The following is a 17753-nucleotide window of genomic DNA, read 5'->3' as shown; positions in this document are numbered from 1 at the left end:
ATAAATTATTAAAAATTGTTAGCGATATTATTTTATTAATATTTTGTACTATATTGAGCTATATTTCTACTCGAATAGTCACATTGCCTTTACTTTTTCTCTTTCGCTAATTAGAATATTCTGAAGGAGCTACACTACACAGTCGCGCTGATGTTTTTCAGCCCAGGTTGATATATTCACTATCGCTTTGCTATTAACGTTTGTAAATATATTGTTTCAACATACCATTACAAATTAAGATGCAACATTACAGCTCTCTAGGTATGACAGTTTTTAAAAGAGAGCCAATAGAAATCAAGAAGAATTTGATCATATCTAGAGCGCGTCTACTGGGCAGTCACTGCTTAAGGAACTGACCAGTCCGTTCCTAACTAAAAATGGACTGGCTAAAAACTACGTAACGTTTCTTCCAGGGTAGCTGTGGCTATACCTATACACACGCACACGCACACACGCACACACAGTACCTATATGTATAGCCAAAGAAACCCGCCAACTGAAGCGCTCACTTTCTTTTTCCGAGAGCCGCGCGTATAGCTACTAAGCTTCCTCTCTCCCTGTAACTTCATACCCATCCTCTGCTCTCGCTCCGCTCTCTCATACGACAGATTTTTCACCTCTGCTCGCTTTACTTACCTTCACGCCCCCGCGCAGCGCGGAGAGAGGAACGTGTGCACACGACTGTTTTACAAAAGCTCCCGCTTTTCCACGCAGTTTTTCCCTCGAGCTATACCCGCAGCCGCCGCCGCTACGTTCGGCCGATCGATGACGCGAGAGAGAAAAGGGAGGCGAGAGTGAGAGAAGGCTGCGGGTATATATATCTATACACGCATACGCGGAAGAGAAAAAGAGAGAGACCGCATCACGAGTTTTGCCCCAGGCGGCCGGCGCGTACGCGAGAGCTACTGCCATTCTGCACCTTTTTTATTTTTCAAAACGGCTGTGCTTGTCGCCGGAATGTCGGTTTTTTTGCGGTTCCGCACGTGATATTCCGGCCCGATGGCTGACCGCGATGAGAATGACTCGAATGTATTGCGCTGGCTGATGTAGCTTTTCTGTAAATATTCGATGTGCATCGGTCGAGACTAGGGATTGAATCAGCCGCGGTTTGACTTAACTTTGGTGGATAATTTCGCGGATGTACCTGGGTAATTAAGCTCGAGCACTATAGCTACGTGAATATATATATATTATGTGATGGAGTACGTTTTATCGCATTACATGCGCACGTGTGCGTTTTTGGGGCAGAGTATTACTTAGCAGAGTATATATAGTATATACGAGATCGGATAAATTACTTGGCGCACACTACGCCGAGTTACTATCTATGAGCTTTCGCGGTGCTTGATTGTTTTTTAATTACCCTGCGCGTTAATAAGCCGCCGGTGAGAAGCAAAGTTGCGTAAATTTCAAAGTTGGAAAGCTCGTATATGTTGGCGTCATAGAGAGACGTTGGCAATAATAATCAAAACGCGTGTATTCAAATTCACGTGCGATTCGAGTTATAAGAGACATTTCTATAACGATCTCCAAAAGTTCGCAACTTTATTAAATTTCGAACAAAGTTTATGAAAAGTTACGATAAAGTTTTCGCCAACGAGATTCATCTATAGAATAAATTATATAGGATGCGAGCGCCTACAAACTAGATCAAGTAACAGCCAAAGCCATAGGCTGAGCATACATGTTGAGCTGCGGTTACACGTGCACCCGCGGGTCTGCCTAATATACACTCAAGTATATACATATACAGAAGGGAGCTGCATGCAGTCTTTGATCCAAGTCAGAGGCCGCAGCCGCGGATAGAAGCTTTTATGGTTTTGACACTTGCTTGCCTGCCTCGCATCATAAAGGTCGGAGCGACAATTAAGAACGCCCTTGGGCTATATGTGTACAGCACATCAGTCCTGGCGTGTTCTCTGATGAACGCCCTGTAAACGGATTCCCTCGATACGCTCTCTCACCCGCGCAGAAAATATTCAATTTCAGCCGGAGTTGGGTATTTAATCATTCGGACACTTGAAAAGCGCGCCAGCTCTCGACCGATCGGTCAGAAGAAAAACGCGTTCGTAAAGCTCGCGGAATCCATCAACGTCGCATACTCGAAAACAAATTTCACGCGCAAGAAGCTGCAATATCGTCCGTATAAAGCGACCGCTGAAATTTTCAAAGCTCGCGCCGCGCGATGCTTCAAATTGAAATAGTTAAAAGTTTCGGAGCGATATATCAGGTCAGCTCTGAAAATCGCTGGCCTTATTCCCTCGCAATTTTTTTTCGCGTTTTTGTGTCGAGGTATAGACGAAAATCGCGCGGCCTTTTCAAACGCGAACGTTCATGTACAGCGGGTAATTAACGGAAGTTTAATTTTTCACTGAAAATCCTCGGGCGGCTTTATACTTCGTAGGTCCAAGTTTTTATTAAATCCGCGAGTTTATCAGCTCTATGCCGAGCTCGAGAGAGTCTCAATTTATATTATATATAGATCGAGACAAGAGAGACTTGAGCTTACATTGGCTTTCTTCCTCATAACTCTGACGTGCCCTGCAACCCTCCGCTGCTTAATACAACGAAATTAATGATTGCGTCGATTGAAATTAACGAGCTGCGCGCACACGCAGAGAGAGAGAGAGAGAGAGAGAGAGAGAGAGAGAGAGAGAGAGAGAGAGAGAGAGAGAGTCCTGCCCGCACGAAAAACAATACATTTTTCATATTGGAACATCTTAACGCGATCAAACGCTCATCGACAAGCCATCAATCTTCCCTCGGCGCGCGCGCGAAACACACGCGGGGAAAGCTTATCCATATCATCCAACAAACAGTCGCTTCCAGCTCGATGCGCTTCGACTTATCGAATGATGCCACACCCTCCCGGTATCGAGCATTTCTCAAAAATCAGCTCTCTCCCCTCCGTTGGAAAATTCTTCCAGCCCAAAAAGCTCGATACGTGTGCCTAACTCTCCCTCCTCGAGTCAACACTCGAATTAACAGCCATCAGACTTTCGCTGTGTGTGGAGGGAGAGGCTCGAGTGAAGAAATAATGCTGTGTGTCTCAATTTTTTCCCTTTATGTATGTGTGTAGGTGTGCGTGCGCAGTTTGCGGGTCAGTTGGCGAATCGATTGAATCCCGAGGAGTGCTCGAACCTCATCGCTCGTAATGGACTCGAAAAGTGAATTCGAAAAAAGCTCTCCGCGCACAAAGCTCTGCCGCGAGAGTGTCGTTAAGAGAAATAAAGTCCGTGTGCGATGTATTAAGGCTCTACACAATTATAACAACGCGGGCAAAGACATCCGAGCGGCGGAGGAAGAGAAAACGGCATCATCAACGTTATGAAAGCGTATAGGTTGTAAAAGTCAAACGAGGCAGCTCTAGAGCTGTATATATAGGTATATAGCAAAGAGTTGACAGCTATGCAGCAGTCGCAAGCAAGCGAGAGACGTGTATAGAGAAGGAAGAGAAAGAAGTCGTCGAGTATACAGTCGCGTGCTGGCTGTAATTGTTCGGCGCTCCCTTGTAGTCTCGGACTTTCCTGCCTCTTTATTCTTCCGCTTTGCGCTCTGCTCCTTGATTAAAGCCGCCAGACTTGAGAAGGAGAGAAAGAGGGGTGAGTTTGCTCGACTTGTTACTGCCGCGAACAGGACCGTCGCCGCAGCCGTTATTTTTCGGATGGCATAACCTTTATTGAGTACACGTATATAACGAATTGATATTATTCGTCTCGAAAGCTCGATGAGCCGCGTAATGAGAGGAGCTCGTCGATTTATTAATAAATTGTTTAAAATATACATCGCTTGATTTACCCGTCGAGCGTATAAATAATATAGCGGTATATAAAAGAATTTAAATTTGAACTCTATGCATACTTATAAGTAGTTATAAGCTCTCGGGGGGATCATTTCAAATTTATTAATAAATATTCAATACGTACGGCTCTCCGATAGTAAATTCAATTACTGCTTTTTTTCTTCGCTCTATAAAAATACCCCTTTCCCACGAGTATATGAAGCGGTAAAGCTCCTGTTTCCTATACCTACTATATTTAATTTAAAAAAAGTATCACCTCGACGAATTTCGAGCGATTACTTTTTCATTAACAGCCCGTCGGCGGTTTGTTTCTCAACTTTCTAATTTCGAGTTTGGCGCGCCAGAGGCTGAAAGAAAACAAACAGTCGACGGAAGCCGAAACAAGCCCGCGCAAAGAAAAAGGGAGAATGGGAAGGAGGTGGAGCGGTGTATAGCGCATGGCAAAAGATCCCGCGCGGCTCATTTGCGACGTCACGTAGCCGTTAACGGCGCTAATGAGCGTCGTCGGTGGGGCGTCGCTCGAGCGGAGGGTGTATACACGCGAGGAGGAGAAAAAAAATTGTGTTTTGTAATGGGGATGATTGTGTTGGCGGCTGTGCTCGAGAGACCCTCGAGTGGGCGATTGTGTTTGTTCGAAGGTTGCGGTGCTGTTTTTTAAAAGGTTTGGCGTCGTTTGACTTTTTTGTTTGATCGAGTTTGTGTACGCTGGTGAGAAATTCGATAACGAATCGTTTGAAAAGCCGAGGATTTTCTTTTGTAAAACTACTGCGAGGTAGAACCACACGCTGTTAACGCGCATATGAGGCGGTTAACAAATACGATGCAAAACAATGCGCGATGCAAGTAAACAGAATCGAAAGCACGCAAAAATATTGCACCGGCAATGCAGAACATATATACGTTATACAAAGCCGTACACGCGAGGGTATAACGGCACTACATCATACGAATTACGTACAAACGGCAGGCACGCGCTCGGCATATGATTCCGCGCATACCGCATAGCGACGCGCACAGCTGCATTATATGGAGAGGTCCCTCTACGTATACCTGTATATATGTATGCAAGTTCGCGCGTCGCGCAAAAGAAGAGAATGTAGGTAGAAGCTGGGCTTCGTTGTGGATTTATGATTCTAAATCGAGAAACGTTGCCGGTCTGCTTGTTGCAGGACGAGAGCTGGAAGCTGTACCGGAGAAAGTACTACCAGGAGGGATGGCTGGCGACGGGGAACGCGCGAGGCCTCGTCGGCGTGACCTTCACCACGTCGCACTGCCGGACGAGGGCGCCCGAACTCCCGCTCAGGGCTAACTACAACCTGCGCGGTCACAGGAGCGAGGTGAGTCTCTCGAGGTCTTCTCTTTTTTTTTTTTACTTTGGTTTGCATAGATCAGAAGTTTAGTTGCTTGCTTGAAAACTAGATCGGGGAAGCACGGCTATGCAATACAATCAGAGCTTATTGCAAAATAATTATCGTAGACATTATTCGATTTAATGCTAAAAGTATTTTTACACGCCGAGGAACCACTCGTATTGCTGTATTCAATAATGGAACTGCTTCTATAATTCTATGAAAGTTCTTTTATCGGACAGTGTATATCTGTACTTTCCACGTATGCGGGGCGTAATTAATGAGGGTTTTAGAGACTCTGCTAATTGTATAATTTAAAACACACGAAATCCTTTTTATAACATTCTTCCTGCGAATTGAAGCTGTTTTTATGTACACAAGCAAAAAACCTCTGTACAGCGTCCAAGATATATACTAAGCTCCTTTTGAACTTAATTTGCATTTCATGACTTATTTAATACGCCCAAAAAATTACAAGAATTTTTATTCACGCTTTTTCGTTCTGCGTCGAATTCTAAATCACCATCCTCTCGGTTCCTTTATCTCTTTACCTGTAAAAAAAATCGTGCGCTCAAAAAAAATTTTTCCATCGTGTCTAAAATTGTGAAAAAACGTCGCTTAAAACTACTCCATTGCGCGCGCTCGTGTATGTGTGTGTGCATATATACCCAGCCAACAACGGCATCCTTCTCTCCGCTCTCCAAAGTGAAGAGCTCGCGCGCGTCTTATTTGTATACGGATACGCCCTCAGCCATGTAACCACCCCCGGCAGCTTTTACGTATTACGATGAAAATGGGTTCTCGAGGCGAAACATGTGCATACATACGCGAGAGTGTGTACCTCGTTCGTTCGTGTATTTTTTTTTTTTACTCGTTATTTATAACGACTAGCAGTGATGCAATATTGTCTCGATCTTGGCAGAGCGAAAGCACTTTGCTCATCGTATAACGCGAGAGAGAGAGAAGCTATACGTGTAGCTGTGTGCGTTCGTTCTAGCGCGTCTGACCAATTTCGCGTATCGCTACTTATCCCAGTATAGCAGTCGTCGCCTCTCGGGATAATGAACTGTGTAACTACAGCCGCAAGCGGTAAACTTTTTATCAACCGACCGCGACGCACGTGAGTTTTAAATTAAGATTCGAATAGATGCGACAATTTTTTTCCATCTCGTTACACTACAAATATACGTATATGTTAGTAAAACGCCTACAGACGTTATATAAAGTTCAGTTTCGCAAGATTGCGCAACAAGCGCGCGAGAATACACCTCGTCCTCGTCGAAAAAAAATCCTACTCGTACATCGGAACGATGAGAATTCCGCATCAACCGCGCAGCTAAAAATTTATCTCTAATAGCTCCTCGCTTTATGCAAACCTCGGCACGCAAACGCGCCGCGGAAAAAGATAATACAAGCGCACGTGCCGACTCTGCATCGCTGTAGAGCAAGAGAGAGAGAGAGAGAGAGATTACCACTCAGGAGGAAGGGAAGCTGGCAAACGAAACTTCCGGCCCGCGTGCACAAGTGCGGAGGCGACAATACGGGCCGAGTTTGCGTAGTGCAGCAGCGGCAGGCTGCGTATATATGGTTCGAACGAGCCATATTGTATCGCGACACCCGCCTAGACGACTACGCTCGTGTGTATACGCACATAATACGGACCGCCGCACAACACCCAAATATATTGTAGTTTTACGGCGCCGGGATGAGAGAAGATTTAGAAGATCGATAATGCTACACACCTTCAGTTTATTTTCGACTATAGCCTCCACTCGTTAAACAGAGAAGGACTTTCTCTAAACGCATAACTATACGGGGGCATACCGGCCGGCCGCGCAGTTTACCCGGCGTTTCGAGGAGACCTTAAAAACCAGACGGCGACGGGCTTATCTGCGCACAGTCGGCCAACCCTGTTTTACGATGTCGCCCGGCGACTGCTGCTGCTGCCGCTGCTGCAGACCGAGAGAGCATTCGTGCGTATACACCATGCAGGGCTGTGTTTACTATGGGCGATTTTTCATTCGAGCTTTTGGCTGCGTCGAGATAACGCCACGGTCGAGTGTGTAATGGCTCTAGCGAATTCGTTGCGCGATGTGGTATGCTTAGTTCGAGAGGTTCTTGAGAGGGTTGCGGGATTTTTTGTTCTGTCGAGTCTTGGAGATTAATGTGTGCTAGTATACAGCGGTGGTCTCGCTTAGCTTGACTTGTACTACTTGGCGAGTCTGGTTGAATCGCGTTCTCTGTACTGTATGTCTATTTTTATAAATATCGGACTAACCGATAATCGCTTGCATTAAATTCGATCGATGATTGATCGATTATACAAGCTTCGCCATAAACCGATGAAGAATAAATGTAAATGAAGCATCCGAATTTTATAAATAAAATTTCATCGCGATTCTTCATCAGTTTCGCCACTTCGAGAGTGCGCGCGCTCTCGATTAATAACTGTATGGGCGGGCGAATTAATATTTCCGAATCCCCAGCACGAGCGACCCTCAAGGCCACGACGCAATCTTCCGAGCGCGCGCTGTGAAAAGAACGTCTGATGTACGTTATAAAGTACACAATGACGACACACCGACACGGCGCAGAAACAGCTCCTATATACACCTCAAAATGAAAGAACCTCGATTCACCGCCACAAAGCCTCAAGAATGAATACCTAACGCCCAGAAATTCGCGGCAAGAGAGAGAGCGAGTATAGAGTTCAATAAAAAGCCTCGTCGCGCATCGCCACTCGGAGAAGCAATAAAACCCACCTCATCTTCCGGCAGCCCTTCGAGATTAAGAAGAGCCGGCCCTTTCTCTCGGCACATACATATATAGAAAGAAAGCTTGCGTCGCGCGCGTCCCCCTTTGACTACCAATACTCTCGCTTCGATTTTTGCAGACGGCGAAAAACGAGATTTTCGCAATAAGCGGAGCGAAAAGACTGTATAGCCTCTCTTGAGAGACAGAGGCAGAGAAAGAATGAGAACGAAAGAAAGGAGAGCACGTCGTCGGCCTTATAATCGTCGCGCGTCGCGAGTCAATACCGGGCTCCGCGCGCTGCATCGCGTGCCGAGAGCTTCATTGATTCGCGCGAGAAGCATTGCAGCTCGAGGTAGTAGTCGTGTAGGTTTATGCACTTCTCTGCGACCGTGTCTGTCTGTCTTTGTCGCGCATACGCTCTTTCCCTGCCGAGTCGCGTCTTCTTGCGCGCATGCGAGCTTTCGCTGTATACCGTCGTGTTGCTGCAGTGTGTGCCGAATATGTGACGGTTTCGTATATACTACCTATGTGAATGCAGCTTTCACGGCAGAGTGTCTTGTTAATTGGGACGATGTTTCGGTGGCTCGGATTGGCTCTTGAATTACGAATGATCGTTGTTATATTGACAGCTTGTTTTATCGTTGTTATAAGTTTGACAAAGGTAAAATTCGATCGTTTATGTATTATACACAGCTTCTAGTTCACTTGTTCCTCGGAGCTTTTCCCGAACGACTTCGTTAATACCGCGTTAATGACGATCGCGCAGAGATGGAATCGCGTCGAGACTCTTGGCAGCGGCTCAAAAATCATTTTCGCAATTTCGCCTGGCTTTCCCCAATTTTCCGGGTATTTGTTCCCGATAATTTTCCCGACGCCCATATAGCCCCCCGACAATCGATTCCGAACGCTCGCCGCGTATGGCAAACACGATGCGAATCAATTTAATTCGATTTTCCTACTGAAATAGTGTATCCGTGCAAACACACCCTATGCGAGCTGATGTATTGTTCAATCAAAAATTGCAATAGACGGGATTTCCGACGTGCGTGACTCTTCGTTCTGGGCGATGAGATGAAATTTTGAAAAATTTATCACGTAATTCATGAATTTATTGCGTAAGATACGCGGAATATAGCCGCATCATACTCTTGGGATTGTTAATGCTGTATTTATTGCGCGGATTTTGCGAGGGGAAAAATTACGGAGTTATAATCCTCGAATGAGATTTTCAGACACGTTTGGGTATTGTCAGAGATTATGTAACTGAAGGATAAGAACGTTGGAAATGGAAAGCTCGTTAGCTTTTATGAATAGTAATTATCAGTCGAAATTCAACTCACGTTGTAATACGATTCGAGCCAATACTGCATGCATTATTCACGCGATAACAAATTTTTTAAAAGTGGAAAATCTTTTGTACGAAGAATCCATTGTTATGTGTACAAGCTATTGTTGTAACGACTTCGATATCTCTTCACGACCACCGCAGTTACATGCAAAACACGATCGCCACTTCGCGAGCAATATTGGCGTGTTGCTTCAACGAAATCGACAGAAAATCACTTCGAATTTCACAGAGTATAGCGACTCACCTACTATACTATTTCAAAAGAAAAACTCGAGCGAACATTCGCAGGCAATTTTTACTGGTCAGCGAGCAAGAATTTCATATTCCTCGACACATTTCCATTCGCTCGCATCAATAATTTCGCAGCATTGATTTATTGCTCGCGAGTATAGACGGGTTTCTATATGCGATTCTATTCGTATTCTCTAAAGGAGAGGCACGCGAAAATCGTAAAAAAATTGCAAGCATACAATTAGAATAAGAAAGCTCGATGCCGTCAAAATTTAAAACGCGGCAAACAAGATTTATTCAAACATTAAGCTCGCAGTTTTGCGTTATTATGAGCTTTTAACGACAGCCGCGCATAAACTAAAAGAGAGATTCCGATGCCCGCAAGCACTCATTTCTGCGTGAATTACGATCCCGCTCGGTAAGTATTCCCGCGCTATCTCTTATACCCCTCTCCCCTATATGTATAGAGAGTTTCTATTCAATTGAAGCCGTAATATAGAAGAAAACTTTACGAGAACTCACCGTGCGGCTGGCGAACAATGCTATGGGTATAATAAAAGCCGCGCGCGCGAGGTTCGTAACGATTAAAAAAAAAAAGGCCGATAAAAAGTATAAACTAAAGAGCTCGACGCTCGCTTTCGTTGCAGGTAATACTCGTAAAGTGGAACGAGCCTTATCAGAAGCTCGCCTCCTGCGACAGCACCGGCGTCATTTTCGTCTGGATCAAGTACGACGGCCGATGGAGCATCGAGCTTATCAACGACAGAAGCACGCCGGTCACGCATTTCTCCTGGTCTCACGATGGACGCATGGCCCTCATATGCTACAAGGTGAACTATTTGTTCGTGTAGTAGGCAAAGTATATAAAGCTTTTTTCGTGCATTATCATCATCGTAGCTCAAAGTCCTCTCAGCAGGCAGCGACGTCAAATTCTCACAATTGAATGCTCCAACTCGAGGACGTTAAAAATCCGTATAATACGCCTATTATAGCAAAGCTGAAATCTCGCGTTAATACATAATACTAAATTCCTCGTCGGTCTAGAGGTACACCCCGTATAACGTGCATATTCGCTCGAGAGGCAGTAAAAGCATCGCGTATAACAAAACATTCGTACGGCTAATTAACTCATTTGCATTTTTATTTATGCGTCATTGTGCGTATATTCACGCATTGTGTATAGAGCCTGAAAACGCGACCTTGCAGCGCACACCATATTCGTCAGATTCCATTAAAATAATTGCGAGGTCGTGTTCATAAAAATGTGTGTTTAATACGAGGATGCCGTATATTCGTTAATTTCAGGACGGCTTCGTGCTGGTGGGCAGCGTGGCGGGCCAACGGTACTGGTCCTCCATGTTGAACCACAAGGCGGTGATAACGTGCGGCATCTGGACACCGGACGACCAGCAGGTGTACTTCGGTACGACGGCCGGACAGCTCATTGTCATGGACGTGCACGGGGCTATGGTTTCCGAGGTTCAACTCGGTGAGTCGTTGTGTAGCAACCGCTGTTTCATTGTATAAGGGTTTCGTTAGCGTAATACCTACGTGCAGCCGCTGTGGTAAATAGCGTTTTGCATAAAATTACAATAAATTCTACGGCGGCTATCAACCGCCGGCTCCCGACGTAAATGGGTCAAAGTGAAAAAGGATGCGAATAATGCATTTTTTAAGAGATGTAAGACTGACAGGCTCGAATTACGCGGGAAAGCGTGTAATTTTTATACGTGAAGCTTCTGTTTTATTATTGCAACCGACTTTTGTACACGCGAACAATATTCCGTTCGACAATGTTTACTTTGCTGGTTCTTCGCCAAAGCGGAATAATTTAGCAAATTATCAAGCGCCCACGAGCATCCAGTTGCACGATGCTGCAACGATAACAGCTAAACAAACAGCGATTGTTTCAAGCCGCTGAATGGTATCAGCCTCACGCTACACTGCAAACTGCCAGACTGTGTTTAATTTCTGTAGAATTCGCGGAATCTACGGTCTCGCGAATATTTCAAAGAATTTCGAGAAATTATAAAAAATGTCATCGGTCTCCCGCGCACACTAAATGAAATGTCCAAACACAGGTGCTGGAGTGACGTCGATGGCCTGGTCCGCGGAGAAGTTCAAGCTGGAAGAGGACGAGGACGAGGATAACGAGGAGGACAATCAGGAGGACGACGACCGGGATGACGAGGACGAAGATCATCCCAATACCGGCGGCGGTAACAGCAACGGCGCCTCCTCCGCTTCGGCCAACGCGCGTAACTACGTGCTGGCGGTATGTCTGGCCGACGGCAACGTCGTGCTGCTGCGCTCCTTCGACGACGTCTCGCCCGTGACCATATGCACCGGTCTGAAGCCGCCGCTACACGCCGAGTGGAGCAACTCCAGGAAGGTCCTGGCCATCGCCGGCATCAAGGACCAGGAGCAGCAGTACCAAGGAGCTTCTGGCAATGGAACGACTAGTTTGGAGTACACGAATCTGCTCAAGTTTTACTCGGACGCCGGGACGCTCATTTACACCATTGCCATACCTTATACGCAGGTGAGTGTGCGTATACAAAAACGAGAAAAGTGCGGTTTCGCTTGAGGGATTGAACGACGGAAAGTCGAAGCCGTCCGGTTATTTAAAAGTTGTGTGTCCTCGACGGGTCACTTTTAAATTGACGGTTCGACTGCGGGGTGCGAGTCGATAATTTTAAAAGTCACTTTCGTCACTGACGCACGCACAAAGGAATTGAAACGTGACCCATTTACGTGTACAGATTCGGTAGCGCCCGGACTGTAGTCATTTAATTAACGTTTTAATCGATGCAACGTTGCATTCCGAAAATTTCACCTTTTAATTGACGGGATACATATTATCGGATGCTTCCAATCGGTCGAGTTCGATGCGTGTGCAGCCTATCAATTAACAACCAGATGAATATGCACTTTTGCCCGGTTAGTTTAATCAACTGAAATATTATAATACGTTATACATGTGCGGTTGAACAGACGGGAATATTAAAAAAAAAAAAAAAACGTCGTTGAACGACAAATAACTCGAATAGCCGGTCTTTGAAAACTCACTTTTCAAGCTACAAAGCTTTCGCTCGGTCGCGTCATTCTAGATTTTAAATCTCTCCGACAGATTCCGTTTACGAGCACGCATTGAAAGTGTGTATGAGAATTTTTCGAAATATACTCGGAGAAAGAAATGCCGACGCGCGTGTAGCATCTGTTGTATCGAAAGCTTTTGTAGCGAGGACTTTCGCAACCTTCGCTTTGATATTTCTCACGGAAAATATTATTCTTGGAAGAGGGAAATTTCCGTCAACATACCTATACATGGTAGCAGCTGCAGAAAACACAATAAACGCTGCTCCGGCGTAGCTTTGTCGAATAAACGCGGAAAATAAATTTCGAATCACTGATCTGCTTCGGGGGAAAATATCGAAGCAAAAACGCGTATACATGCGCGCGAAAGCAAGAAAGGCCCATCAGGCTCCGAATGGAAAATAAAACTCCAATCTCCATGGTCCCCCTCCCTCCATAATGAAATATCGTAAACAAAAAACAAAGGTGCGTAATTTGCTCGTTTATTCGCGTGCGACGCGTTTTTATATGAACAATCAATCTCCGCGCTCGGCGCGATAAAAGTGTATATGACATAATGACTCTCGGGCTCTGTATCGATCGGAGAGCGAGCGCGCAGATGTGTCATCCGCAACTAGAGCGGAGAGTGAGAGAGAGAGAGAGAGAGTCGCTCATCTAATTGGCCAATAAATTACAAAGTTAATGAAAGAACTTTTTGCGCTGTGATTTTTTGCCCGACCCGCAGAGTCCGGTGACTGCGATGACGTGGGGTCACAACGATAGGAGGCTTTTCGTGGCCACCGGAGCGCACGTCCACGCCGCTTGGGTCTCCAGGTGGGTATATCGCTTGATTTATTACTTCAGCTCCACTTTAAGTCCCGCCACCTTTTTGCGTCTTTTCTTTCCCATTCCGAACTGCTCTTTAATTAAACTTTTGCAAAGCGGCGAACGCCTATAATACGGCCGAGAGAGCGACGTTGAGATTCAATTTGGGAGAACGAATGCCAGGAGATCGTTCCTTTGAATTTCATGAGGAAATGTTATTCCATTATGTGCAGTCGTCGACATTTTTCGGTGTCCCTGTGGAATTGTTTAATTAAAATTAAATCTCGCGAGCCGCGCGTTGAGTAATTTTAAAGCTTTTAAAAAGCTCAGCATCTTTTTACATAAGAGCGGCTCACAAAGAGCGTTACCTTTGCTTCGTTTTAATTAAAACGCGACTTTTTTACGAGCACTCGTTTACACTCACAAATTTGTATCAATTTAACTCCTGAGTACTCGCGAGTAACGCTTTAGAATGCCATTTACCGTTTAAATCGAAAGAATTTTCGAGCGAGCAAGCAGTTTAGAATATTTCCTAGTGTCCCTAGTGACGCATAGTTCATCTCAAAGCACTTACTTAAAAAATGCACACGCAATAAATAATCCAAGACTTTCTCTACTCCACACAGGGGTGTCGGCTCGCTGCAGTTGCTCTCGCGGCTGGCGCTGAAGGCCGCGCTGTCCAAGGAATCGAGCGTGCAACAGCTGCCTCTACCGCCCCGACTCAAGGCCCTCGTCTCCGGACTCTTCGCCAGCACCATTCGGTAAGTGCTTCCCGCACGTGCGTGTGTACACACTCTGGAAGTCGAGAAGCGTGCTCTCAACGAGGCGATGTGTATATATATACTATAGCTCGCGGTTTTCATCGCTCGATCGATAGACGACGCGACGTCTCGACTACGCTTTGCCAATACGTGCACGGCTTTTTCAGCGATGAGTTACCCGCTGCAGCAGTACGAGGGTGTAGGCCAATGCGGATTTTAATTTTTCTTCGGAACGTTAAAAAAGATGCGTCGAAACTTTACTTATGCAAAAGGTTCGGACTTACGCGTATTGGAAATTGCGTACGAGTTACTTTCCGAGTGCGCTTTTTTTAGGTAAAAATTAAAATGCCTGTATTAGAAATGTTGCGTGTGATGTAAGCGAGTCGATTGTTGTTTAATTATACTGAAAGCCCATTGTCGACAAGTACTATTGATAGAATTCGCGCGGCTCGTGTTTAATATTACTGATTGCGTTGGTAAGGGTTATTTGATCCTAGCGACTCGTGTTTCAAGTATCTACGCGTCCTACCTGCTACTGACCTTCCGTTTCCATTATTAATATCTCATCAGCCTTGAGACGCGCGCGAGCTATTTTAAAAACAAACTCGCCGTTTACTCCCATTGTTTGCGTCGACTCTTCTTTACTCTCTTCCAACCTTTTTCAAAAGTAATCTCCAGCGGGAAGAAGTCCTCAGCCAGGCATTAGATTTTTCCGTATATAACCCGACGGTATAACGCACTACTTAAGAGCCTCGCGCTGTTATATTGCTTTCAATTTTGAACACGCTGAAAAGGCTTTGTAGCGCGCAAAGCCTTGGATATCCGCTTTTCTATACACTGCAGCCGTTAAAACCGGAGTCTTTGTTTCATCGCGGCACTATTGTATACAGTCGAGGTAATTCTTCTCTCCCCGACAAAGTGTATCCATATACTTACACACAAATCGATATTATAGCTCACCTCTCGCGTATAGATTGCGAAAACACGGGATCCTAATAATCCTCTTGGAAAAAGCGCAGAGGTACCCGGCGCGGCGAGATTTATTAAAAACATTTCTATGCAGCATAGCATCGTGCGTCCGCGAGACTGGCGCAGTCAGACGAGTAGAGCGGGAAATTTAAGTGCACGGGGAAATAGCTAAGAGGAAGCCAGATACAAAGAGAGGAAGAAAAGAAAGGAGGACTGGCGTCTGGTGTAGCCGGCTCCTCTTGTTCCCCGAGAGGAGAGCTCTTCAGCCTCGACTCTCCCTCTCTTCCTCATTTCCCGCGCGCCGGCTCTGGCTTTTCACTACTCTCGGTGCCTCAAATTGATAAGATAAACCCCGGAGCGTATATCGGACAGTCTACTCCTCTTATTCTTCGTCGTGGCTGCTGCTGCTGCAGTCGTTCTCTCTGTGCGCGGCTGAGTTTTTTCGCGATCGCTGCACTGATCGAAAAGCCGTCCGATGCAGCTCTCTTTCTCTCTCTCTCGCCTGTACTTACTACTGTCTCGCGTAATGCCGAGACCTGTTTCTCCGCTCCTTTTCCGCCTCGACGAATTGCGTAATATAACTCGGGTAAATCGAAGAAAAATGTTCTCCCCTTGACACTTGGATGACACTTGTACGCCATTTGAATTTCACGCGCGAGCGTACAATCGGAGAGACGAGCGAGGATGTGTTATATTACTCACCGCTTGCGCGTCATTTCTCATTAGAATGCGCGCAGTCGCGATTCGAACTCGGCGACTGCTTTAGCGGACTAATTAACTGTCTGCTGTCTAAGAGCTTTCTCGTTTAAAACTGCCATTTCCGAGATTATACAATTTCAGAATTCATTAGCGAGATGACTGATTCCTCGAAACGAACGTTACATTCTTGATTATTCCAAAACCAACAGCTGCTGCATCCCAGAGCCCCGCGAGCTGCGTCGCTTCGTTTCCCGGCCACCCCCCCTGGGTGGTCGACTGCACTGCACGATGCTCCGCAATCCAGGCGAGCCGCCGCACAGCTACACCCTCTACGTCGAGTATCTGGGCGGTCTGGTGCCTCTGCTCAAAGGTCGTCGCACCAGCAAGATCCGGCCCGAGTTCGTCATTTTCGACCCCGAGACCGGCCACTGCAACGCCCAGAACGGCTACGATTCCAGCTCGAATCACTCGTTCGGCTCCGCCTCGCCCACCGCCAACGGTAACGTCACCACCACGACGATGGCTCTGAGCAGCGAAAGGATGCAGCCGTCCTGCAGCGACGACTCGGACAACGACAGGGATAACGCGGTTGAGCTGTGCGGAGGCTCGCCGAGATTCAGGAGGAAGAACAGGAAGAAGTGCAGGACCTTGTACGAGAGGAGAGGAAACTGCAACGGGGACGACGACGATGCGAGCTACGTCGATACTTTGCCCGAGGTATTGCGTTTCTTCTATGATTACTCGTCGCCGTATTTATGATATCTATACGAATGCGATGCATACTCAATGGTACAACGGATTCGTCCCTAGAATGCGAGGCTCGTCGAAGTTACCTCGAACATTTGGGGCACGAAATTCAAGTTCCACGGACTGGCAGACTCCGTCCCGGCGAATCTCGGTCGCGTGACGTACCGACCTTCCCTACTGCATCTGCAACCCAGACAGATGACGCTCGTGATCACGGAGCTCAGAGACGACCTACCAGCAGGTGAACGATTTTATTGTATTAAATTAGCTTGATTAATACATCGACAAAGTCTACGGTTCATGGGAAATTTCTGATTTGGCGGATTATACCTAATCATGAAAATGCGATGCTCGATTTGCGCTGATGAGGAAGAATCGAAGAGTGATGCGCGGTAATGCAGAGACAAATTAGCGATGAAGCATTGACCGGAGGGCGATATTATGGATTGCCGCAATCAGGATTCCGCTCTCACTTCCTAATGGTACATACCATTCGACTCGATAATTAAGGATTGTCGTCCTATAAATAATATCGATTGCTAGAGTATACGGAGAACAATGAAAGGCTGCTGTTCCGTAGTATTAGAGCTCGCTGATCAAATCAGACATTTTCCGATCGTATACATAATTAATCGCTTAATTAATTTACACATTAATTAAAAAATATCCATCCCCCTATAGGTCCAGACCCGAGCTTCAATCCGAACCTATTCTCGGAGGACGAGGACGAGACGACCCAATCCGAGAACGTGAACCCTCAGCAAGCACAACAAGCCCTCCCTCGAGGCTACCTACCCACATCCCGCTACTGTATGGAGCTGAACCAACAACTCCAGCACCAACAACAGCAACCACCGCCTATCGCGCCAATGACGCCTCGGGCTACGCGAGCCTCGAGCCGACCCAAGCAACAACCACCACCGCCTCCACCCAGTGCCGCCGAAGCTCGTACCGCAGGACCCGACGCCTTTGATGACGAGTACTCGCCGTACGACTATCACTTCGCCCATCAGCAGCACCACATGGAGCACTCGGTAATGAACTATTGCGAGACCGTCAGAGCCGGGGGGCATCATCATCATAGACCGACCTATGCGCCCAGGTGCTGTGACGTGCCCGCGCCTCAGTCGCCGAAGAACGCGGTCGCACCCACGCAGACGCTCATCGCTACGTCCAGTCCTGGTGCTACTCTG

The 17753-nt window shown here is 46.4% G+C and overlaps 1 protein-coding gene across 1 annotated transcript in view; it reads left to right on the top strand.

Moving 5' to 3' along the window:
• The window catches only part of LOC100120633 (tubby-related protein 4), a 32102-nt gene that overhangs the window by 4842 nt on the left and 9507 nt on the right, over positions 1-17753 (top strand). Inside the window, exons 2-10 of the mRNA XM_003426228.4 lie at positions 4972-5139; positions 10132-10314; positions 10790-10973; positions 11566-12026; positions 13305-13393; positions 14011-14145; positions 16023-16530; positions 16624-16801; positions 17242-17753. Coding sequence (XP_003426276.1) covers positions 4972-5139; positions 10132-10314; positions 10790-10973; positions 11566-12026; positions 13305-13393; positions 14011-14145; positions 16023-16530; positions 16624-16801; positions 17242-17753 — 2418 coding nt within the window. The remainder of the gene's footprint in view (positions 1-4971; positions 5140-10131; positions 10315-10789; positions 10974-11565; positions 12027-13304; positions 13394-14010; positions 14146-16022; positions 16531-16623; positions 16802-17241) is intronic.

The sequence above is a fragment of the Nasonia vitripennis genome, chromosome 5 (assembly GCF_009193385.2).
Source record: "Nasonia vitripennis strain AsymCx chromosome 5, Nvit_psr_1.1, whole genome shotgun sequence".
Taxonomy (NCBI): domain Eukaryota; kingdom Metazoa; phylum Arthropoda; class Insecta; order Hymenoptera; family Pteromalidae; genus Nasonia; species Nasonia vitripennis.
Note: the sequence above shows the minus strand (reverse complement) of the source record. Positions and strands in the feature narration are given on the sequence as shown.